The sequence below is a fragment of the Lithobates pipiens genome, unplaced genomic scaffold (assembly GCF_037356315.1).
Source record: "Lithobates pipiens isolate NorthernLeopardFrog02 unplaced genomic scaffold, aLitPip1_a1.2 Scaffold_18, whole genome shotgun sequence".
NCBI lineage: Eukaryota > Metazoa > Chordata > Amphibia > Anura > Ranidae > Lithobates > Lithobates pipiens.
In genome coordinates this window covers 634079483-634106220 of record NW_027507758.1, presented here as the reverse complement: position 1 = coordinate 634106220, position 26738 = coordinate 634079483, and the positions used below count along the sequence as shown (strand labels likewise).

The following is a 26738-nucleotide window of genomic DNA, read 5'->3' as shown; positions in this document are numbered from 1 at the left end:
ACCAAACACTACCCTTTAGAATTTAAACATCACTGTTACTAGCATGTACGCAACAAGGATAGCACAGCAGTCTAGGCTAACAAGAGTCCCGATACACTTAATGTAGGTGTATTCATACACAAAGGACACAATATGTTTAAAGGGTAACTCCACGTTTGTGGGGGCAAAAAATAGCAAATAAAGAAAAAATAATATAGCGCATATGATTGCGGCACTAATTGTTTTGTAATTGAATGTCATTACAAATGACCTTTCCTTTTCAATCTGCAGCCACTGTAATTTTCTGAGAATACTCTGCAATATGGCTACCTGGAATTGTTCTGTACACAGAGTGTGTACTGACCACTCCCCAGTACATCATTTCCTGGGTGTGTGATCGGCTCACCGATTTTCCCAGAAGTCTGCCTAAGATACAAGTCAGATTCAGGCAACCCCTGCAACAACAATTTCATTTTTGGAGCGATGCTTTCAATGGGAACACGTCTAAAGGGATGCAGGCCCAGCAGATTTCCTCATTCGTGCCCTGTAGCTACACACCTGACAGTTAATTATGAAGCCACTCCCATTAGACATACTCAGAACAGAGGCACAGACAAACACACAGGGATTTCTTCAGAATAAAAAAAAGGTAGGAATCTGCAACAAAGTTTGTTATAATCCTTGCAATGTACATTATCCCCAGAGGGAATGTTTTTTTTTCTCAATTTCAAGGGTGCATAGACACCTTCAACCAAACTCTATTTACTGTTGGCACATTTCACACTCGGCAAAGACTGGTACATGATGGGATTTGCGGTTACACTTATCTACACTTATCATGTTAACACTGATTATACCATTCATAATATTTTGTAACAAGTGATATTGCTTTTGAGGAAGGAACAGAGGGTGGGAGGTGGGGTCTCCACCCCCCCCCCCCCCCGACACAGTTTGACCAGACTATACCTCTAACCTTTTTCCCTAGTATCAGTATTGTAAACACTGTTTTTAGATTGTTCATATCTGTCTAAACCCTACTATGTCATATGTATCTAAACGCTTGACTCACTCATTGTCAGTTATTAATATTTGACAAAGTCTACAACAGTTCTTATGTTCTTTGATCTCTGTTATCTCTAAACTCTTCAATAAAAACTTTTGGAGAAAAAAAAACATGTGGGGGTGCTTTGGGGCATTTGGGACTCCCCCCTAAAGTACATTGTTCCCATGTTGATGAGGACAAGGGCCTCATACCTACAACCCTGGCTCGGTGGTTATGGGGGTCTGTAGGTGGGGAGGCTTGGGATCTGGAATGCCCCATTAACAAGGGGGCCCCCAGATCCCACCTCCCATGTGAAGGAGTATGGGATAAATAGTACTATTCATTCTCCAAAAAAGTGCTCAAAAGTTATTAAAAAAAAACACAGTTTTTGACAGGTCCTTTATTCAAAAAACATTAAAAAAATGCCCTCTGAAGTAGATCCAATGTCAATCACGAACAGCAGGTGCCAGCCCCAATAAAAAAAATAACCCAACCCAAATCCCAATGACAGAAGATGACTCATGATTGTTAATGATGTGGCAGCTGCCTGATTCTTAACAACCATGACAGTTACTAGTTGCTAATGACACTGGCAGTCGCCCACTCCTTAACAACCAGCTATTTACTGCTTGTTAAGGACACCCGCTACCATTGACTTTAAAGTACTGCAAGCTTTTACTACTTAAATACTGCATCTCTTCATACAATTGCGCATGCTGTGTTTTAGTAGCTTTTTTCATTTTGTGAATTGCAAAAAAAGTTTGAAAAATGCTAAGCAGTATTTTACCGCAGTTGTTAAAAGCACTCATGCCATGTACACACGATCAGACTATCTGGCGGACAACCACCCGGACTTTCCGAATGAGCGGACTTGCCCACACATGCCTGGACTTTTCTGGCGGACAATCCTCCAGACTATGGCGGGGGTCCGCCGGACTTTTGAAACAAACGGACTTGCCCACACACGGAATAAAGTCCGTTCATTTTGAACGTGGCTCCAGGTAGATGGAACTAGCGCAGGAAGTCAATGTCGTCGCCGCCTCCATTGGCGAGTTTGACACCTCCAAATATTTGCTAAGTATTCAGGAAATTAGATGTGTAATTTATGCCCCTAAAACACCTGGAGGTGTTCATTGGATTTTGGGCCCCTCTATGTGGTTAGGCTGTGAAAAAGTCTTACATATGGTATCACCATAATCATAATGAGTAGCAGAAGGTGTTTTGGTTGCAATTCTAATGCCTTGTACACACGGTCTGAAATTCTGATGGAAAAAGTCCCATCAGATTATGTTGTCAGAAAATATATTGGAAAAAACTCACTATGACTGAGGCCGCGTACACACGGGCGGATTGTCTGCCCAACTAAGTTCATCAGACAATCCGACAGACAATCCGTCCTACTTTTGAATGAATGGACTTGACCACACACGATGAACAGACAGTCCGCTGAAAGCTTGCGCGATGACGTGTACAGCACGTACGACGGGACTAGAAATACGACATCCAATACACTGCAATGCAACCTTCGGCGTGTAAATCCTTTCTGAGCATGCGCCATACTTAGTCCATCCAACTTGCCTACACACGAGCGGACTGTCCGCTGAAACCAAGTTTGGACGGACAAAATTACGGAAATTCCGAAAGACTTAGTCCGCCAGACTGTCCGCTGAAAAAGTCAGCTGAAGCCCACACACGAGCGGATTGTCTGCTGAAACACGTTTCAGCGGACTAAGTTGGCCAGACAATCCGCCCGTGTGTACGCGGCCTTACAGAAATTGTGTCAAAGTGTTTACTTTGCAAAATGGGGTAATTTTATGCATGTTTCCATTGTCCTGGTGTTCCAGGACCTCCAAAAATGTGTAGTTAGGAAATGAGATGCGTTATTTATGCTCATTGAAAGCTCAATGGTGCTCCTTGGATTTTGGATCCCTCTAAACATCTAGGCTGTAAATGTGTTTTGAGTATGTCTATGCTATGTGTAAGAAATAACAATGGAAACTTTTTGAAATAAATGTAAAATAATTTCCAAAAAATGTCCCCAAAGTTTCCAAAAACATTGTGACAAAAAGTTATACCTTCAAAAATCTCACCATACCTCTTACTAAACACCTTGGACTGTCTACTTTTCAAAAAAGGGGTCATTTGGGGGGTATTTGTACTTTCCTGACATTTTAGGGCCTCAAGAAATCAGAAATATGACAGGACTGATCAGTTTTTTAATCTATATCCCATAATACACTGATTTAGGCCATTTTTATCACAGAAATATATCAGAATACATTTTGGCCTAAATCTATAAAGAAAGATTATTTATTTGCAAAATTGTATAACCAAAGCAAATGTTTTTTTTTTTTTTCAAAATTTCAGATTTATTTCATTTATATAGCAAAAGATTTAAGAACAGATTAAACACCAACAAAAGAAAGTTATAGCTGTCTAAAAAAAAATATTATTTGGGTAATTGGCATCAAAAGCACTGAAATCGAACAATTGGCCTGGGCAGGAAGGGGGTGAAATTATCCAATCTCGAAATAGTTAAATGTCCAGCAACCGTCCTATTACCCCCTCACATCTACATCCTATTATTGTGTGACCAATACCATCCAAATAATTCTTACTTTCATTTCCCAAAGTTATCCGTCTACAAGGAGACCTGTATAGATCAAATGACGGCACCAATGAGGATGGAGGAGGACCGGAGTCACATGACTGAGAGGATACTAAACCTCACCCTGGAGATCATCTACCTGCTGACCGGAGAGGTGAGGAGGATTCTGGGAGGTCACATGACATCACTCTTATCTCTATTAAAATAAAACACGGGGGGGGGGGGGCAGAAGTCGACCTGTATGGATGTATGAGGGGAGAGCTCCTGCCATCCAGCTGAGTTTACTGCTCTTACCCCCTACACCTTACCTTCCTTGCTCTCCGCACAATCCACCAGAGCTTCCCAGCTTGTCAGGCGCTCTCTGCCTCCATAGCAGACAGGCCATGGCCGCGGCTCCAGCACAAGGTGTAGCAGCCATCTTGCTCCACCCAGACCTGGTGCCTGCACTCACCCCTAGCCGCAGCTCACCCCTGCCACTGGAGCTGCCCAGACCGTTACACTGCTGTCTACAAACTGTCACTCCCCTGGACCTACAGCTGCCTGGAAGAAGGACATGACATGGCTCCAGATCTGGGAGCGACGGCCATCTTGCTACACCCCAGCAAGGACCCTCGGTTTCCCGACTCCTCTGTGCCTGACCCATTGTGTATATGTGTGATATATATATATATATATATATATATATATATATATATATATATATATATATATATATATATATATATATATATATATATATATATATATATATATATGGTCACTGGAGCTCCCTGCTCTGTCAGATCATTGCCCCACAATAGATGAAGAATGAACAAAACTATTTGTTCATTCTTCATCTATCTGGTCTGTGCAATCAGCCTGCACCTGGGACCCTTACCTGCTTGGAGAGTGAGCAGTCTTTTGGTGAACTGACCTGGAGCGGTGGTCTTCCATTTCCCTTGTTGATTTTCTGGATTTTATTGCATTGCCCCACAATAGTATTGCAGCAAATGATCATTTAAACCGGCGACACAGCTCGCACTAACTGCTCCACTATTCCTCTTATGGGGGGTGTGGCTGATGATGGACAGCTGAAGTAAACCTGAGCTCTGTGCTCTCCCGATGACTGCAGGCTGTGTTCCCTGCTAATCACACCCGACCTGCTGATGGCGGCTTCCGGCTCTAACCCTGCTAACTTTGCTGATGTACCGCAAGGCACTATCCAGCGCTACCTGCTGCGTACAGCCTCACAGGACTCCCGTGCATGGAAAGACAAACTGGCAGGCAGCCGAACTCCAGACAAACCCAAGTTTCCTCCACAGAATGTAGTGGCTTCCTCTACAAGTGAGGATAACTCAGGTGAGCAGCCGGCCCCTCTGATGGACCCTCCAACTCCCAAAACCGGATCTGCACTGTCCTCTACCATGAACACGGACACTGTCCCAGTGGAGCTGCTCCCCCCAGCCTCAGATGGGGCTGGATGTGGAGCCTGGAGACCCTTCTCTCTGCCTTCTGGGCTGTCTTTGAGTCCTGGGCGTCCATGATGGAAACTTCTCTCCACAGTGAACTGAATGCCCTCAAGCAGCGGGTTTCGGGATAGGAGACCTCAGTGTCTGCCCTGGCTACCATCCAAGAAAACCATACAGCTCGTATTGTAGCGCTTGGAACTGCATCCGTGGCTCATCTCTACCATTTACAGCAACACCAACTCCGAATAGAGGATAGTGAAAACAGGAGCCGCAAAAAACAACATCAGGTTGCAAGGTGTCCCGGAGGAAACCTCAGGTACTGATCTCAAACCCAATATCATCTCTCTCTTCAATCAGGTCCTGGACAGGGAAATTATGTCCCCTATTGAACTGGACAGGGTGCAAAGAGACGACTAAAGAGACCACCCTTGTGACATCCTTTGCCGGGCACACTATTATACCTTGAAGGAAGAGATCTTATGCAAGGCCTGGTGCTAGGGTCCACTGGACTTTGAAGGATCCTCAATACACCTATATCCAGATCTTTCCACTGCTGCATTTGATTCACCAAGTAGGTGCAACCTACACTTGGGGCCACCCCTTTAGTATAAAAGTAACCTGGGATGATAACTACAATTTTCTTCCTGTCAGATCCAGACCAACTTCCTCGCTTCTTCCTCTTCCTGGGCCAGACCCTATTACCGTCCCAAACTGGTTGGACCCTCCAGATGACCACCAGAACCTGCTGGGCATGGGCCCTCTCCCACAATGCCATAGACACCCAAGATCTAGTTTGATATTCTCCGGTCCTAGAGTACGGTGGCCCTTGTCATCAGATGACTGACCCAAATACGACCTGAACTTTTCTTGTCACTCCATCATGGCCCACACAGTGATTACTCACCCCGGCTACAATTTTGCTCATATGATGTAAATGGTCTCAATGTTGCCTCCAAAAGAAGACAAATCCTCTATCAAATGCACAAATGCCAAGTTAATGTGCTTCTTCTGCAAGAGACATATTTTCACTCTGCCTCCACCCCTTCCTGTTCCAACAGATATTTCAACAGATGGTTCCACAGTACTAACCCAACCCAGAAAGCCAAGGGAGTGTCTATTGCTTTCCAAAATACACCCCCCTATAGAAGTGCTTGAACATCTCTCTTACCTTCAGGGAAGGTATGTTTTTGTAAAATTATTGCTATGGGGTACCAAATTTATGGTAGCTAACATTTACCTACCGAATATCAATCAAATGCCATCCATGCTGCAGTATTTGAGGATCTTACCCGTATTCATGGAGGGTAAGCTCATCTTAAGTGGGGATTTCAACACCTCTTTGGAACCACTTTTAGACTTTTCCACCTCACGGTCATGTATCTCATTACCCAAACTGAGGGCTTTGAAATGTACATTCTATGATCTAGAAAATAAACGATCAAAAAACAGCGCATCAAAGAAACTCGTGGTGTAATATGAAAAAAACACTTAAGTCATTTATTAAATATAAAAGGAAACAAAGACATCTGATCCTCCTAGGATCTGGAAAGCATAAAATCCATCAATCGTAAAAAATGGCAGATGCTTGGTGATAAGTACCCCTCGGGTCTTTCAGTTGTGACTTTGAGGTGATAAGAACAAAGACAAGACTGCACTGCTAACAGTTCACTGCACCTGATAACTTGGTGACTGTAAACAATCCTCTCTCAAAAGAAGGAGAAACAAAAAGATATATGAGCCAGTGCAAATGGATGGAACTGTGTTCCAAAAGTCACTCACTTTATGGATGATCTGTTGGGCTGGGGCGCCGCCGTGCCGAGCCTATGGAGTGGAGGGGAGGTGTTTAATTCTGCTCCGTATGATGTGTTCGGCTCTAGGGCGGAGGTGCAGTGCACGCTGGATGGTATGTATCCGAATTGGACACAAGGTGGCGTCCGCCTGGCGTAATGGGAGGCTTGAAACGCACCGCACTGCGTGTAATGCCGCTTGTCCGAGCGGCTGTTTGTCACGTGGAGGGCTCCGAGATAGGAAGGTTTGCCATGCCGACTCCCCTGCTTACATGTTTCGCGCGCCTGCGCTTTGTCAAATAGTATCCTATTATATTGATAAGCGTTTTTTACAAAGGGACCATTCATTCGTGCGCCAATTACCTTTTTTTATTGATGTTGCATTCTATGATCTGCATCTTGTAGACATTTGGAGGGTATTGAACCCCACGTCCCGTAACTATACCCACTTCTCTCATGTACATCAGATGAATAGTCAGATAGACTAATGAGTGATCACAGCTGTCTGAATTGGTCTCCTGAATGCGACATAGACTCAATGGTCTGGTCTGACCACTCTCCTATACACCTGATATTCTTGCTCCCCTTCACTCTGATCAGGGAGTGGACATGGAGCTTGAACAATTCGCTGCTTACAAATTTGGAATGTGTGAGAAGGGTTTCGGATGCAATATCTAACTATTGTCTACGACATTGTTGCCCATTCAATGGATGCCAATAAAAGCAGTTTTACGTGGAACCTTTATTCAATTGGGTGCACATCTGAAAAAGGAACGCTTGGTCACCATTATGGCTGCAATTCAAACACTTAGAAACGTGGAAACTAAGCAAAACATTCCCCAACAGTGTTGACGCTGGCAGACGTTTTCAAGGCCCGATCACAACTCAGAGAACTTTATGAAATCTCTTGGCACCAGTATAAATTTTGAGACAAATGTGGTAGATCATTGGCTCGCGCCCTACATTTTTTTTTTTTTTTGAAAATTTATTTTTATTGAACAGTTTTTTAACACATACAGAACATACAAAAGGTCCCAGAAACCCCAGTCCTCCCCCCCCCCCACCCTTCCCACCCTCTCCCCCCTGTGCAGCCCTCCGATCAACTTCTGAGCTTAGTCCATGTTCACCAACAGTACCTCACATATAAAAAACATATCTTATACCGTTAATAATTTTCCCAAGACCCGAGACGGGGACGGAAGTCAACTTAAGTATAGCGACTCCCTGCCCCGTCCTTCACCCGACTCTCGAGGAGTTCTCCCCCCACCTAGCGATTAGATCATAGTATCCGTGGCATCAAGCCAACACCGCCACACTCTCTCAAATTTATTGGGACATCCTCTACTGAGATATGTGGCTTTGTAGAATGGCAGAGCATTATTAATTAAACCTTTCCAATAAGACACTGTAGGAGGATCAGGTTTCTTCCAACATAACAGGATAGCTTTACGTGCATAAAATAACGTCAGAGAAATCAGAGTCCTCTGCGCCTTTCAAGGTGCCAACTCCCCCACCAGTCCGAGCAAACATGCCACAACTGTGACTGGGATCGGCACCGAAAGTACTGATTGTATAACTTGCGTCACCCCCCTCCAGAACTCCTCAATCTGCGGACACTGCCAAAACACATGATCAAAGTCAGCTCGGTCGGCTGTACAACGCCAGCACCCCCCCGCACCCGTACCATAAATTCTGGCTAATCTGGCTGGGGTGTAATATACTCTATACAGGATTTTAAACTGGATATGTCTGTCTCTAGCTGATACCAGCGTCTGGAACGGGTAATCCCACATGTCATCCCAGTCCTCCCCCTCAAAGTCCGGCACCAAGGCACTCCAAACATCCCTGCATTTTTGGATGGGCTTCGGCCTGTCAGGGAACAACATTTTGTACACAACGGAAAGAGTCTTTTCCAAGTCCTCCGTCCGCAGCACACTCTCCAGAGACGACACTCCCATCTCCAGAGCCCCAGGACCAAACTGAGAGAGAAAAGCATGCTGCAACTGTAGGTAGCGAAAGAAATACCAATTTGGAAGATCATGTTTAGCTTTAAGCTGATCAAACGTTAGAAGCTTCCTCTCTCCTACCACATGCTTCAGTTGTTTGATGCCTACTCTGGCCCATATCACCGGGTCGGGTATTTCTCCTAAATGTGGCAATCTAGGATTAAACCAGAGAGGAGTGTCAGGAGACCAACTCCCCTCCGGTTGTTTCAGTAAGACCCGCGCTTTGTCCCAAGCCCGTATCGTTGCCCGCATTGAGGCCGTCAGAGCCGGTGAAGCCCCTTGACCTCTATACACCAAATAGGACAAGCTCTCGTACGAGCCCAGAAGGGCCGCCTCCAGTACATTAGCCGAATCCCCGTCATCCTGTGTTAGCCAGCGTCCAGCGACTACCATTTGCCCAGCTAGATAATATTTAAAAAGATCCGGCAACGCCAAGCCACCTTGCCCCCATGGCTCCTGTAAGACCCGGAGACTTATTATGGGGTGCGCAGTGGCCCATAAAAAGGAGCTAAAGAGACTATTAACCCTCCGAAAAAATGAGCAGGGAATCCAAATAGGTGAATTACGTAAAAAGTAAAGAAATACTGGTAGAACCTTCATTTTGAGCAAGTTAACCCTACCAATTAAGGACAACGGCAGATGCTTCCAAGCTTCCAACTGTACCTTGACCCTGGCCAGTAAGGGGAAGAGATTTAGAGACATATAATCGCCCACTCTTGGCGATACTCTCACTCCTAGATACTTAATGTCATCCCCCCATGCAATGGGAACCCTATTGGTGGCCAGCGCTCGAGCCTCCCCGTCAATAGCCATCACATTGGATTTCTCCCAATTGACCCGGAGCCCGGAGAACTCAGCAAATTTGTCGAGCACCCCGAACACTGCCTCCAAAGACGGCCCTGCGTCCCTCAAGAAGAGAAGCATGTCATCCGCATATAATGCTATACACTCCCTAATACCCCCCACCTCCAGTGCTCCTACCTCAGGCGATTGCCTCAGGGCTATAGCCAGTGGTTCTATTGCTAATGCAAACAAAGAGGGAGACAATGGGCACCCCTGACGCGTGCCCCTACGGACTCTAAATTGGGGGGGAGACTGAAGTGCCTATTCTGATACTCGCCTGTGGAAAACTATAAAGCAGAGATATCCAAGTCACATAAATCTCCCCAAAGCCCATTCTCCGCAGGACTGTCAACATGTATTGCCAGTCTACTGAATCGAAGGCCTTGGCCATATCCAGGGAGACTACCACTCTAGATCCCTTTTCAGCGTGTTCAAGCTGTAGGTGGGCAAACAGTCTGCGTAAATTAGTGTCAGTAGATTTCTGTGGAATGAACCCTGTCTGATCTATATCCACCAAAGTCGTGATAACCTGAGAGAGTCTGGTAGCCAGCACCTTCATTAGGATTTTTAAATCTTGATTCAGCAATGCAATCGGCCTATACGAAGAGCATGACAGGGGGTCCTTGCCCGGTTTTGGCAGCAGGATCACCTGCGCCTCCAGCAAAGAGTCTGGGAGACACCTGTGTTCCAAGCAGTAGTCATACAAATTTTTGAGTCTAGGTACCAATTCTTCCAAATGCTGCCTATACCACTCGATACAGAAACCGTCAGGCCCCGGGGATTTACGGGGAGGGAAAGACCGAATGGCTCTTTCAATTACCTCTGCAGTTATGTCAGCCTCCAAAAAGTCCCTATCCGTCTCAGACAGCCGCGGGACCTGCAGCGATGCTAACAACCCTCCCAACTCCGTGAGGTCATAAGTCGGTATGGGGGCATACAGGGTTTTGTAATACTCCACAAACGTGTCTAGGATGTCTGTCGGGGTCGTCAGCAGGTCTCCCTGAGCATTTTTGATACAAGGGATATTAGTCTGTGCCCTTTGCTCAGCCACCAGCAGGGCCAACAATTTACCGTTCTTGTCCCCTTGCTCAAAGATGGATTCAGCCATTTTCGTCCTAGATGTGTGTGTTAGTTCAGAGTATTGGAGTGCCAAAGCCCGCCTCGCCTCAAGCAGTTTACCATAGGTGACAGCAGACTGATTGTTCGCGTGTTCCATGGCGCACACCCTCTCCTTGTCCTGCAATTCCTGTTCAATCTGATTGTGAGACCTACGAGCCTGTTTGATGGCTGAAATATAGTGCCCCCGCATGCAGGCCTTAAATGCATCCCAAACTATGGTGGCGTCGGCAGACCCCTCGTTATCTTCCCAAAAATTTACAAGGTGTGGCGCAACTTGTGAGGACACCTCTTCTACCTCCAACCAACCCGGGCTCAGTCTCCACCCCCTCCCCTTAGGACCTGAGTTGGATCCAATGTGGATTGACAAGGGCGAATGGTCTGAAATACCACCCGCTAAATACTTTGCACCCCCCACTAATTGTAGCATAGATGCATTAGCAAATGCTAGATCTATTCTCGATGAGGATTTATGAGTTTTTGATAAGTGGGAGTAGCCTCTAGTGGTAGGGTTTTTCCAACGCCAAATCTCTGTCAAGGAAGCTGCCGCCGCCCAGGCAGAAAGATCAGCCGACGCCACCCTAGATGCATTGGAGGAGTCCAAAGCAGTAGATAGGATAGCATTAAAATCCCCCGCTATGAGGAGAGGGAGATGCATGTAGGACGCCAGTTTACTCAATAGGTCATACAGGATCTGAATCTGGAAGGGGGGCGGGATATAGACGTTCACCAAAACCATTTTGCACGTACCAATATCAGCCACAATCACCAAGAACCTACCACCCGGGTCCGAGATCACATGGTGTATGGTGCAGGGTACCGCCTTACTAATTAAAATTGATACTCCCCTGGAGTAGGTAGAGTATGTAGCGTGTAACGCTCTCTGAATCCAGGCCCTGCGCAAGGCCAGCACCCTGCTCCCATCCAGATGCGTCTCCTGCAGAAACACCACATGGGGACTGATTGGTTTTAGGAATTGAAACATTAAGGCTCTACGGAATTTGTCATTAAGACCTCAGACATTCCAGGAGACTACATTAAACATTGATCCCGCCATCATCCCCCATTTGATCTGTTAGACAGGAAGTAAAATACACACAGCACTAATAAGAAATACAGTTGATCACTTAGGCCAGACAGAAAAATATTCACATAGAAGACAAAAAGGCTATCGTGGAGGGCTGCACTTATTAAACATCTTACCCTTAGAACCCCATAAACACCCTGCTGCCGTGTAGTGAACCAAAAAAACAGGTACACGCAGCTTTTCCCCAAACTGTGTCCAAAAAAAGTCCTAGAAGGCATGACCGTGGAGGGTCAAAAAGGACCACAAGACAAAAAGAAAACTTTGAACCAAAAAGTGTGTAAAGAGAAAAAAAAAAGTCTAACTGGTTATGGACACATTGTTTATGTGCCCGGAGCTCCCGACTCCGCTTACGACCCGTCAGTCCTTGATATAGATATCCGGACAGCCTGTGCCCCTCCTTGGTCCCCATCATCTGATGTAACTAAAAATAGTGCTAAGGATGAAATGAAGGGTGGCACCACCCCATAGCAAGGGGACTGCATAGATGTGGGCATGGCAAGGGGCTGACAACTGCCAAAACTGTCCTCCCACCCCCAGCCAGCAAGGTCAGGCTTCAACAACATGGGAACGAAATCCCAGCCTGACAGGGGAACTCAACCTGCCAGGTACTAAACCAGCCGGAACTCTTAATAGCAGCCGAACAGGGCAAAAGAGAAGGAAACTGAAGGTAAATCCGCCATGTAGTAACCAGATATGTTGTGACTTGTATATCAGAGCGACTGTAGCCAGGTATCTGCTTCAGCAGGAGAATCAAAGAACTTCACCGAACTCCCGTGCTGCACCCGCAGCCGACTGGGATAAAGCATGGAGTATTTCATTTCACGTTCACGAAGCCTTCTTCTGATGTCTGTAAAGGTCTTGCGTCGTCTCTGCAAGTCAGCTGAGAAATCAGGGTATAGATGCACCACCGTGTTCTCGAAGGGCAAGGTCTGATGTTTATGAGCTTCACGTAGAATGCGGTCCCGGTCCCTAAAGTTGAGGAACCGTACCAGGAAAGGCCTAGGTGGGGCCCCGGGCGGACCCCGACTAGTGGGGACCCTGTGCGCCCTCTCCACCACATACGTTGGGGGGACCTCCGTCAGGTGAAGAAGTGTCTTAAAGAAGCCCTCCGCAAATTCAGCCGGTCGATCCCCCTCCGCCCCCTCAGGGAGGCCCAGGACCCTGACATTGTTCCTTCGTAAGCGATTCTCTGCGTCATCGGATTTAGCCACCAGAGTCTGAACAGTACGCTGCAACGCATGAATGGCTTCATCATGGCGGCTAGCAGTGTCCTCCGCCGCCGAGATTCGGGATTCGGTTTCAGAAAGTCTGCCCCTAAATTTATCAAAGTCTGCTCTTATGAGATTGCATTCCTCCGCCAAATGTTCTATGCGGACCAACAATGAGGTTCTGCTTTGCTCAATTGCTGCAAGGATGACAGTGGTATCATTTGCTGGAGGTGCGGTCAGTGCGGACGGTGTAGCCTCCTTCGGTGCCCCCTGCTCCATGTCCGCCATTAGGGCCTTAAACTGATTCAGAAAGTCACTAGGGTCCTGCACAGGCTGTAATGAAGCCTTCTTAGCCGCAGACTTGCCTTTGGAGGGCATGAGGAACAGAACAAGCAAGCTGGCCTTGTGTACAGTGGTGTGCAGACAGGGAGGTGTACCCCTTTAAAGGTTCTCAGCAACAGGATGACAGGGTGGGCTGCAGAGATAACTGAAGTCACAGTTCTGGGGCCTCCCAAGGGCAATAAACTTCTGGAAGGTTAGCAAAAAAAAAAAAGGCGGAAACAGTCTGGCAATGTAAGGAGTGCTCTGGTGCGTTGCCCTTTAAGAGTGTCCATCCATATACTTAGAGGGGAAGCCAGCAGGGAATATCACCAAGGCTGCGGCCCAGCCCCACCACACTCTACCATCCACCGTTCCTAGGCGGTCGCCAAATGCCCCCGTAAGTTCAGGACTCACCTCCCTTCAGAGCGAGGATGAGAGCCTCCGTAGGCCTGACAATCCCCCAGAGAACGACAGATCCCGCCGCCGCACGGCCTGCCGCATCGGCGTCCTCCCGGCGCAGTGGCGGTGTTGGCGGTGGTGGCTGCTAGACTCGGCTCCAATGCGTCCCCCACCGATGCCTCTTGCTCGCAGCCCGCCCGTGCAGCAGTTCCGAGGGCGCTGTACTCCGCCGCGGCCAGTCCGGAGGCTTCACAGGCCTCAAAGATGGCGGCCGGACCCAGCAAGCCAACTAGGCCTCAACCAGCCGGGGCCTCAAAAGAACCCCGGTGCTCCACAATATGCAGCCCGTCCGGTCGGTAAGATGCCCCGTGTGTAGAGGGGGAGATTACAGCGTTCCCGGGTTCGTTAGCCAGGAGGATGACAAAGGATTCAGGATAGGATTCCGGGAGCTCCAGCACCACACGTCCTCCTAGGCTCACATCCGGACACGCCCCCGGCTCACGCCCTACATTCAAAAGTATCTTTTTGTGCCCCATATTCAAGGGCGCAGGGAGACTTGATCTCCTCACCTTCTAAGATGGCTGAGGAATTCAGGGACTTTTATCAATCCCTGTACTAATATCTCTGAAGCTCAATTGCCAGGTTCCTCTTCTACCTTGGCAGAAGACCAATTATCCTATGTTTTGGAAACTGCACTCTCTATTTTGGATGGTGACACCATTACAGATCTAGAAACTCCTATCACAGAGTATGAAGTTGCCAAAGCCATTGCGGGTACACCAAGTGGAAAGAGCCCAGGCCCTGACGGCTTTACACCTACGTTTTAAAAACTTTTTGGTCTTCTCACGCCCTTCCTCACTAAGATGTTCAACTCTTTGTCAGAGGGCTCAATATTCCCTCCTCAAACACTCAAGGTTCATATATCCCTCATCCCAAAAGCTGGACAAGGATCCAACTCTATGTGCAAACTATAGGTTGATATCTTTGGTGTCGACTTAAAAGTCTTTGCTAAAATCCTGGCCAATGGGTTACAACCATTGTTATCCGGGTTAATCCATTTAGATCAGGTCGGCTTTGTGAGTGGCCGTGAAGCTAGGGACAATACCCTGAAGACCCTTCTTCTAACTAACTATGCCCAGACCCATGATATTCCATTGTGCCTTTTAACAGTCGATGCAGAGAAGGCATTCCACCGAGTAGACTGGCAGTTCTTTCGGTTATCCCTGCAACAAATAGGTTTGTGAATTAATATGATAGCGAGGATAATGTCCCTTTACTCCTCTCCATCTTCTAGGATTAGACTGGTTCTTTGTCTCCAGTCTTTTCTATGTCTAACGTGATGCAACAGGGGTGTCCCTTGCCCCCCCCCCCATGTTCTAACTATAGAAAATTTTGCTATCACTTTAAGTAGAAATTCCTATATCCAAGGTATAACAGTTGGGCCCACCCATACTAAACTCGCCCTCTTCACAGATGATCTGCTTCTGTTCGCGATGCACCCACACACATCCTTGCCCTTAGTATTGCAGGAGTTCCAGAGATTTGGAGCTGTTAGTAACTTCAAAGTCAATTACAATAAATTGGAAATCCTTAACATATCCCTGTCTAAGTGTTAGAAACCATGAAATCAGACTGAGACAGAAGTACAGTTACATCACACTTTACTTTTTTAAGTAAATAGAATAAACGTAGTCAAAACATAGCCAGAGTTCAGAAACTGGAACGGCTAGTCAGACAAGCCAAACATTAGGGAGCCGGAGATGAGCGTAGTAAAACACCAGGCAGGATCTGGAGCCAGAAGGAATGTCAGCCAAGCAAGTCTTTTAACAAGAATGCAGCAGAGTGTCTCTGTGATGTTGATTAAGGTGAAGGCAGAGATCCACTGGGCAGGACGGCTTATGTAGGCAGGACTGATGAGCAGGATATCATCAACAGCTGATTAACTGGAGAGATGGGAGCTGGCAATTAGCTGACAGCTGAGCGGCCAGCTCAGAGAAGGAAGGGCTGAGCCCAGCCCTGACACTAATGCCGCGTACACACGACTGGACTTTCCGGCAGACTAGGTCCAACGGTCTTCCTGACGGACTTTTGGCAGAGTTCCGGTGGACTTCCGAATGAACGGAATGGGATAATGTAAGACGGGACTAAAAAAGGAGGTTCAATTGCCAGTAGCCAATAGCTTCCCGTGCGTCGTATTTGGTCGGTCGGACCAGCATACAGCTGAACAGTTTTCCCAATAGGAATTGAGTCCGTCGGACAGATTTGAAACATGTTCTATTTCTAGGTCCGTCTGATTTTTTAAATGAAGAACGATTAGACTAGCTCACACATGATCGGATTGTCCGATGGACTGATTCCGTCGGACCTAGTCTGCGGGAAAGTCCGGTCGTGTGTACGCGGCATTAGTCAAACCTACAAAGACTCTTGACCACTTTTTCTTTCAAAACTGGTTCCACTTCCATCAGGTACCTCGAAATTCAAGTACCGGCTGACGCATCCCAGCTCTTTTCCCAGAACTTTACTCCCTTACTCCTTAGAACCCAAGCAGATTTATCTACATATGCATCCAAACGGCTCTCATGGCTAGGTAGAGTGAATGCACTGAAAACTGATGTTTTCCCTGTATTTGTTCCAAACCATTCCTATACACATACCTAATTCGTACTTCCGGAAACCAGCTGTTCTCCAAATTCATTTGGAATGCTGCCCATCCCAGAATATGAAACATATGAAACATTATCTCTTCCAAAGGGTCGGGGGGGGGGGGGGGGCTGGAGCCCCCCGGACGCCTCCTTATACCATAAAGAAGCTGTGCTCACTCGCATATTACCTTAACTGTCAAACTATTCAAGTCCGGGATTGCATGCTGTCCAGGAGGGGCCTATTGAATCACATTGGGCCTATGGCTCCCTACTTTGGGACCCCGGGGTTACTGAGGGCTATGTACGTAACAGGATTTGGACCAGTGGCGAAAAGAAGATCATAGGAGACTTGCCCAGGTCGTTCAAGCAGACCCCACTTTAAGGACAGATACCCCTCCCTATTTGCTTTCCCGACACCCCCATGCAGTGGCTTCAGAGACAACAGACTACTTCTTACATCTGGACTTTCCCATTCATTCCAGACATTCTAGCTGAACCAACAGGATTTGAGGAACTGCTCATGCAGGCAGAACCTCCAACACATGTGGTATCTCAACTTTACTCCCTCTTGCTCAGTATTTCTTCTCCTGACCTTCCACCATTTACGGAGGCCTGGGAGACAGAACTATATCACGCTATATCCCCTATTGACTGGCAAAAATATTTTATCCTAATGCACAAGTTATCCCTAGCCACTAAGACCCAGGAAAAAGGCTTTAAATTGGTAACGAGATGGTACAGATGCCCTTCTACTATACACCAGTTCAACTCGGCAGTACCAGATACCTGTTGGCGGTGTCTTAGCTCCCAGGGGACCATGCTCCACATCTGGTTGGAATGCCCTCCTCTGCAGGGTTATTGGCATCAGATCTTCAAACTATACTGTAAACTGATTCAACCTTCATTCAACCTTCACCTGAGTTGGCTCTCTTATCTATTCTCCCTGGCAAATTCAAATAAATTAAAAAAGATGTATTACAACACTGTCTTGCAGCGGCCAGAGTAGTTATTCCCCATCACTGGACAATCATGCCTTCCCTGAGTGGTTGGGCTACTGAAGTGGACCACATAAGGGACCTTGAACGTCTGTTGGTGGAGGAATATGTTAAAGACGAACAGCTTTCTCTCACTTGGACTTCATGATCCATGTTCCGATACTCCTTTGAGTTTATTTCCTGGGCTGAGAGTGGCCTAGACGACGTTGCTTTGGGATTATGATGGGGTACTTCTTGTCCCCTATCTTTCTGCCCCCTCTTTTCTGCCCCTATCCATTTCCTTAATGTCTAAATACACCCTTAGGAATCCATTGAGCAAAGGTATCATGACTTTGACTTATCCATTGTTACTGATTCAGTGGATGACCCCCTACGACATATTATTTTTCCTAAAGACAGGTTTTTCATATAAACTTTCCTGATGCATTACGTATGGGACAACGATGATCCCTTTTCTGAAATGATGTTACTTTAACCTGTAATGTTTTCAGGGGTTTCTAACACAGATGGTCTCCTGATGTACCACATAAATATGTTTTCATTCAATTTTTTTGTAACCTGGATATGCATTTGTTCTGACGTACATGATACTTATTGTTGGTGTACCTTACCAATGTTTGTAATGTTTATATAATCTTCTATCGCCCTTGTTCTTTATATGAATAAAATAAGATTGAAATAAAATAAATAATTGGAGAGGTGAGGAGGATTCTTGGATTCTAACATGATATTCCTATTGGTTCCTTAATACAGAGATTTCCTCTTGTGAAGTCAGGTGATCATATGGCCATCACAGTGCCTCCATGTGACTCCCTAAAACCTGAGAGACACAACATGCAGCAGATTCTAGAAGTCACCAAGAAGATGATGGAGCTTCTCACAGGAGAGGTGAGCGGTGCTGGGAATTCTGGGACATTATCCAGTAACAGACAAGGGATGTGTCTGGATGGTGACTGTATCATTGTGTGTGTCAGGTTCCTATAAGGTGTCAGGATGTCACTGTCTATTTCTCCATGGAGGAGTGGGAGTATTTAGAAGGACACAAGGATCTCTACAAGGACGTCATGATGGAGAATCAGCCGCCCCTCACATCACCGGGTAAGAGGAGACTTTATTGTAAAGGAGAGAGCAGTATGGAGGCTCCACCTAGATCCCCCGTCATCTGATAAACACATAGAAACAATGTATTCAGTCAGTGTGTGTGTTTCCTACAGATGGATCCAGTAATGGGAACCCACCAGAGAGATGTCCCCATCCTCTGTATTCCTGGGATTCCACACAGGAAGGTCACACCATCCCCCTCCATCATCAGGTAGATGAGGAACAATCACTGATAGTATCATTAGGATCTGTACATTATCTGCATTGTTACCTCTGATGTTATTTTTATTATATATTCAGAGTGAAAACCTGAGAAAGTCTAAAGTTGAGGTTAAAGAAGAGATAAAAGAGGATGATGAGGATGGGGTGATGGAGGAGTCTCTAAAAGAACACAAAGATCTGTTCCAGGACACCATGGTGGAGTCATCCAGCTACAGAAACCCACCAGAGAGATGTCCCCGTCCTCTGTATTCTTGGGATTCCACACAGGAAGATCACATCATCCCTCACCATCATCAGGTACAGTGGTGTGAAAAAGTGTTTGTCCCCTTCCTCATTTCCTGTTCCTTTGCATGTTTGTCACACTTAAGTGTTTCGGAACATCAAACCAATTTAAACAATAGTCAAGGACAACATAAGTAAACACAAAATGCAATTTGTAAATGAAGGTGTTTATTATTAAAGGTGAAAAAAAAATCCAAACCATCATGGCCCTGTGTGAAAAAGTGATTGCCCCCTAAACCTAATAACTGGTTGGGCCACCCTTAGCAGCAACAACTGCAACCAAGCGTTTGCGATAACGTGCAATGAGGCTTTTACAGCGTCCTGGAGGAATTTTGGCCCACTCATCTTTGCAGAATTGTCCTAATTCAGTTACATTAGAGGGTTTTCGAGCATGAACGGCCTTTTTAAGGTCATACCACAACATCTCAATAGGATTCAGGTCAGGACTTTGGCTAGGCCACTCCAAAGTCTTCATTTTGTTTTTCTTCAGCCAATCGGTGGTGGACTTGCTGGTGTGTTTAGGATCATTGTCCTGCTGCAGAACCCAAGTTCGTTTCAGCTTGAGTACACGAACAGATGGTCGGACATTCTCCTTCAGGATCTCTTGGTAGACAGCAGAATTCATAGTTCCTTTTATCACGGCAAGTCTTCCAGGTCCTGAAGCAGCAAAACAGCCCCAGACCATCACACTACCACCACCATATTTTACTGTTGGTATAATGTTCTTTTTATGAAATGCAGTGTTCCTTCTACGCCAGATATACTTGGACACACACCTTCCAAAGAGTTCCACTTTTGTCTCATCGGTCCACAGAATGTTGTCCCAAAAGTCTTGGGGATCATCGAGATGTGTTGTGGAGAAATTGAGACGAGCTTTGATGTTCTTTTTGCTCAGCAGTGGTTTTCTCCTTGGAACTCTGCCATGCAGGCCATTTTTGCCCAGTCTTTTCCTGATGGTGGAGGCATGAACGCTGACCTTAACTGAGGCAAGTGAGGCCTGCAGTTCCTTGGACGTTGTTGTGGGGTCTTTTGTGACCTCTTGGATGAGTCGTCACTGCACTCTTGGGGTAATTTTGGGTGGCCGGCCACTCCTGGGAAGGTTCACCACTGTTCCATGTCTTCGCCATTTGTGGATAATGACTCTCACTGTGGTTCGCTGGATTCCCAAAGCTTTGGAAATGGCTTTATAACCCTTTCCAGACTGATAGATCTCAATTACTTTCTTTCTCAATTGTTCCTGAATTTCTTTGGGTCTCGGCATGATGTGTAGCTTTTAAGGATCTTCTGGTGGACCTTACTGTGTCAAGCAGCTCCTATTTAAGTGATGCCTTGATTGTGAACAGGTGTGGCAATAATCAGGCCTGGGTGTGGCTAGAGAAATTGAACTCAGGTGTGGACAACCACAGTTATAGTATGTTTTAACAAGGGGGGCAATAACTTTTTCACACAGGGCCATGATGGTTTGGATTTTTTTTCACCTTTAATAATAAACACCTTCATTTACAAATTGCATTTTGTGTTTACTTGTGTTGTCCTTGACTATTGTTTAAATTGGTTTGATGTTCCGAAACACTTAAGTTTGACAAACATGCAAAGGAACAGGAAATGAGGAAGGGGGCAAACACTTTTTCACACCACTGTAGATGATTAACAATTATTGGTAGTTCTGATTTATACACAGCATGTTTTTTACAATGAATGTTTTATTATATATTCAGAGTGGAAACCTCTGGGATTATAATATTGTTCTTAAAGAAGAGTATAAAGAGGAGGATGAGGAGTATGGAGTGATGGAGGAGTTTTCAGAAGGACACAAGGATATGATGGAGTCACCTAATACCAGGAACCCACCAGAGAGATGTCCCCGTCCTCTGTATTCCCGGGATTCCACACAGGAAGATCACACCATCCCTCACTGTTACAAGGTTGGTAGGATGGAACTTAGAAAACACAGACTCATGGAGACAATGTGTGGATTTTTATGTGATGTCACAATAATAAAGCTTATATTTTACTGATGATATTTTCTCTAATTTCTTGATTTTAGAGTGGAGATCCAATCTATATCAAATTTGAGGTTAAAGCAGAAGAAGAAGAGATTTATGTGAGGGATGATCAGCAGTCTATGGAGGAGGATGGAATAACGGGGACATTTATAGAGGAGGACACTCCTACAGAGATCAGCACAGGTGGGTCATTAACACTAAATACATTCCTCCACCCATACTGCTCACGGATTGGATTTTGGTGACTAAATCATGTACTAAATAAGGAAGTGCAGTACTTCTTGTGTTGGGAAGATGACAATGAGTGATAGAGGAGGGTGGGACACTCATCTAGGGTGGCAACTAACGATTATTTTCATAATCGATTAGTTGGCTGATTATTGTTTTAATTAATCGGATAATAATCTTAAAAAAAGTGTGGTGTTGAAGTAGAATAAAAAACTGAACCAGGCAGAACTTAAGCAATGCAGGTTTATTTACAGCTGATAACATACAGGTTTATGTTTAAAGTATTACAACATACAGGTCTAATTTATACAGTTTCTTACAATGCAAGCATATTCGATATATATCGTATTTATCGGCGTATAACATGCACTTTTTTCCCCTTAAAAGCAGGGGAAAATCCCGGGTGCGTGTTATACGCCGATCCCCCGCAGTTCTGAGCCTCTGGGCAGCTTTCAGCCACCTTCGGCTCTTCTTGGCGGCTTTCGGCCCTTCTCGGCGGCCGAAAGCTGCCGAAAAGAGCCGGAGGCCACCGAGAACTACCGCACGCTGCCGAGATACACAGGACATCTTGCTCTGTATCTCGGTGGCGGCATTTAAAAATAAAAAAGAGGCAAATAAAACTGATAAGGCTACAATGGTTGACAAGGCTGCATGACAAGGTTGCAATGGTTGACAAGGCTGCATGACAAGGCTGCAATGGTGGACAAGGCTGCATGACGAGGCTGCATGACACTGACAAAGCTGCAATGGTGGACAAGTCTGCATATGACACTGACAAGGCTGCAATGATGGACAAGGCTGCAGATGGACAATGATAAGGCTGCATTGATGGGCATTTAAATGTAAGTTTTTTTTCTTAAACTTCCCTCCTAAAAGTTTGTTTCCTTAAAATTCCCTCCTAAACTTGGGGTGCGTGTTATACGACGGTAAATACGGTAGGTATCTTATTCTCTAACCAAATTGAAACAATTGTGAATTGTTCTCACCTTTTTCTGCCAATTCTTGGGAACCCGTCACCTGATAGGGACCAGCCGATCGACCAGTGGTCCGGTCCCCTCACAGAGTTCTGGGTTCCAGCTCGACCAAGTTTGTGAGGGAAATTCACTCAGACCACACTCTGGAACAAGTTAAGAAGTCTTTTCTGACTCGTACGAGGAGACAAGTTTTGGACAGATATTTGCCCATTGGTTCTGACCTCTATGACCCTTGCAATAGGGCTGTATACACAGAGTTCAGCCTTATGAGCTCCTATCTGACTTGTCTGACTAACAATTGTAGAGCTTGCATTTATATACCCTTTTACAAGCCTATCTCAGCCATCTGTCCTAGTTATGATTGGTCGCTAAGATCTACGTCAATGTAACCAACCATAAATCTGACATCTGTTCTACAACCAGATAAACTTAATTACTCCCAGAATTCCTATATGTTCATTAAAATGGACTGTCTGGCACCCAGCTGTGTTAAATCCAACCCTCCTCATCTTGATAAGGTTTAACTATATTCAAGAATAACAGATTTACGACTCTGGAAGAATGAACTTTCAATAACCCCACCAGATGTGTTATGTTGTTTTATCACTATACAATCCTGTGTGTATGTATACATAAGGTACTGTATTACTTACTATATATATATATATATATATATATATATATATATATATATATATATATATATATATATATATATATATATATATATATATATATACACACACACACACACACATATATTTACACAAGCCAATTACTTATTCAATATTATTATTATATATACATACACATGAGTGAACTTCGTATTCAATGTATTTTAACAGTTTTAATGAGGGCTCAAGCAGACCTTTGTTTGACCCTGTCAAACTTAATTTAATGTTCTGTACATAACTTTCCCGTATTCCACCTAATTATTTTAACCACCTGTTTTTCTTATCTTTGATGGTGCTTATCTTATCAGCTATATTTCAACTACTGTCAAAAATTCCAATTAGTGAATTTAAAAACTATGAAGTATCCTAATGAACTTTCACCCAGTAAACTATCTAATAAAAAATATCAGAAAAAAGCAGAGGTCATCTAAAGTTCAACATTTAAAAATGAAGACGTTCTCTATATTTTAGAATAACATAGTGTACATTAATGAAAATGTAATAACTATTGCTTTACTATCGAATAATAATATTGATTAGACCACTACTATATAATAATAATAATTATATTATGAATAAAATATATGCAAATCAATATGACTAATATGAAATACATTGGCTAATATGAGATTCTACAACAGTGTATAATTTAATATGTAAAGTTAAAAAAAAAAGGCAATTTATTCTTAAAAATCTATATGCAGTGGTAAATATAAATAACAAACTATATGGTTGGGAAGCAAAATCTCTAATCCACTCTGAGAATAACAGACAGAAGATATATACTGTATATACTATTGGAGGTTGAACCTGGTAAATATCATTAGACTCAGAGATCACATTTTTTATTTAGACCCCTTTCACACTGAGGCGCATGTAATGTGCCCTGTTCCCATGTGCCTTGCCCTCATGTAATATGCTCTGTCTCCTTGAAAAGTACCCTGCTCCCACGTAATGTGCCCTGCACTCATGTAATGTGTCCTGTTCTCATGTAATGTGCTCTGCTCCCACGTAATGTGCCCTGCTCCCACGTAATGTGCCCTGCACTCATTTAATGTGCCCTGCTCCCACGTAATGTGGCTTGCCTCCATGTAAAAGTTTACTTTAAATATAATTGTAATGCCTTCTATTACCTCTAGTCTATCAGCCTCCACCTTCTCTGGGGTCAGATGCTGATCTTCCCTGTGCAGCCTTTCAAAGTATTTTTTTTTTTAAAATAACAAACATGTTATACTTACCTGCTCTGTGTAATGGTTTTGCACAGAGCAGCCCCGATTCTTTTCTTCTGGGGTCCCCCACCGATGCTTCTGGCTCCTCCTGCCTTCAGAGTGTCCCAAAAGCAAGCTGCAAATTATAGTATAGAGTTCCCCTATAGCAAGGTAAAAAAACGTCTGCCTTTAGACCCACTCACTTCCTGCCCAGGACTACATGTCCCATGAGGCATTGCTCCTCACACATTCACAAGTTCTAAGGCATTTACTGACATGTATGGACAGTGTACTGAGCTGTATGTGTGCTGCACTGTATTTCTGGATATGTAAAGAAATAATGCATTCTGTATGCAGGCCAACTAATCGGCTGGCCGATTAATTGATTATGAAAATAGTTGACAACTATTTTCATAATTGATTAATCAACAACTAATCGATTAGTTGTTTCAGCCCTACACTTGTCCTAATCCCCTCATCACTGTCACTCCTATAAAAGACAGTTCTCATTGTTTCCTCACTCTCTGCCCTTGGTCCATGAATAAAGAAATGATCTGGTAGGAGATCAGAGGACCCATTTACTAGTTACCTTGAGGGGGGAATTGTAAGATCCTCAGAGACAAAGCTGCCTGATGTGGGCGGAGTCCTGGTTTAGGGGAACCAATCAGCTCATGTCTAGTAATAATCTTTGTATTTCTATTTTAGTAGATGGACGGGAGATGAGGAAAACCTCAGAGGATTGTCTCACTTTGTCTCCAGACTGTAAAGTAGAAGATGAGGACATCACACAGTATAGTCCAGGAGAAAACCCGACTACCTCAAATGTCCATCCGGCACCACACAGTGTAGATGGACCATCGTATTCCTCTTATCCTGAGGAACCTCAGACTGTGAGGGACGGGTCCGTCCTTCCAACAGAGAAGAGCTTTCCTTGTACTGAGTGCGGGGAGTGTTTCCCCTTTAAATCCAGTCTTGATGTGCATAAAAGATCTCACACAGGAGAGAAGCTGTATACCTGTCCTGAGTGCGGGAAATGTTTTTCATGGATGTCTGCTCTTTACAAACATCAGATATCTCACACAGGGGAGAAACCTTATTCCTGTCTTGAGTGTGGGAAATGTTTTACACATAACTCCAGTCTTTACAAACATCAGAGATCTCACACGGGGGAGAAGCCGTATTCCTGTCCTGAGTGCGGGAAATGTTTTTCACGGATGTCGAGTCTTTCAATACATCAGAGATCTCACACGGGGGAGAAGCCATATTCCTGTCCTGAGTGCGGGAAGAGTTTTTCACGGATGTCCAGTCTTTCAATACATCAGAGATCTCATACGGGGGAGAAGCCGCATTCCTGTCCTGAGTGCGGGAAATGTTTTTCACGGCTGTCCAGTCTTTCCAGACATCAGAGATCTCACACAGGGGTGAAGCCGCATTCCTGTTCTGAATGCGGGAAATGTTTTTCACAGAAGACCCATCTTTTTAGACACCTAAGATCTCACATGGGGGAGAAGCCTCTTCCCTGTCCTGAGTGAGGGAATTGTTTCTCACTGTCGTCCTGTACATCGGGGATCCCACACAACCCTCGAGGTGTATTAGTGCCTTGAGTGTGGGAAATGTCTTCTATATGAATGTTGCTGGACATCACAGCTCTCATGTGGGGAAGAAGCACACCCTGATATACACCTCAGATATACTCCATGGCTGATCTTCATCATGTAAGAAACAGTTGATAAGGAGATCAGAGATCACCAAAGACATGGATGAAGTGTTGTACCGTGTTGCCCATTGATAGCAGTAGAAAAATAAAAGTGGAGTCATTACCTTTCATTGGCTGAGTACATTTTGTGGTGTAAGATTTCACAAACACTTAGAGGTCTATTTTAAAAAACAAAATGAGTTGAACGAATGTGAGCAGCGTTCACCCAGCTGTGATGAATATTGGATGTATTTTATTTCATACACCGATTTCCTTGGCTCCATCTAGTGGTCATAATGCAGTAATGTGGTATTTTTACTAATGGTGGTATGTCAAGACAAATATCCCATTATGTCCACTAGATGGAGCTGATAATCATAGGAAATTACTGTGCTGCATTAATGCCAGAATTTTTAATGGTTGAATGAATACTCGTCACATTGAATACTATAAGTAGACTCCTTAGTTTCTGTCATCAAGCATAGATTCATACAAAAACCTGGGTAGTGGCAAACGCTGGACAGGTGGTTGTGTCCCTCCTATATGCAAGCTACAGAGGAAGATGTACATTAACATGGGGGCCCGAGAGTTAACTAGAGGACAGTTATTGTGCAAGTGTACACAGTGTGTGTTAATCTGTAAGGATGGAGGCCTACCTTAAGGTTAAGTATTCTCCCACAGCGGCCGCAGCCTTGTTTCAGGACATTGATGGCACAGAGTAAAGGTACCCCATGTGTGAGGCAAGTGGAGTAGTCCTGTGATACCAACACGTTGTGTAAATGGCGCTAAACCCAGAAAAGGGGAAAGTGAAGCTGCTAACACACAAACAAAGCCCCAATGGTAATGTTGAAGAAATAAGTGTAGTG

At 44.9% G+C, this 26738-nt stretch overlaps 1 protein-coding gene across 1 annotated transcript in view; it reads left to right on the top strand.

Moving 5' to 3' along the window:
- Positions 1-274: 274 nt before the first annotated feature.
- Positions 275-26738, top strand: part of LOC143989908 (uncharacterized) — a 103811-nt gene continuing 77347 nt past the window's right edge. The window contains 9 exon segments of the mRNA XM_077490183.1: positions 275-628; positions 3655-3783; positions 18235-18369; positions 18456-18579; positions 18696-18793; positions 18883-19101; positions 20805-21011; positions 21134-21275; positions 24882-25675. Of these exon segments, the coding sequence (XP_077346309.1) occupies positions 551-628; positions 3655-3783; positions 18235-18369; positions 18456-18579; positions 18696-18793; positions 18883-19101; positions 20805-21011; positions 21134-21275; positions 24882-25675 (1926 nt within the window). The 5' untranslated portion in view covers positions 275-550.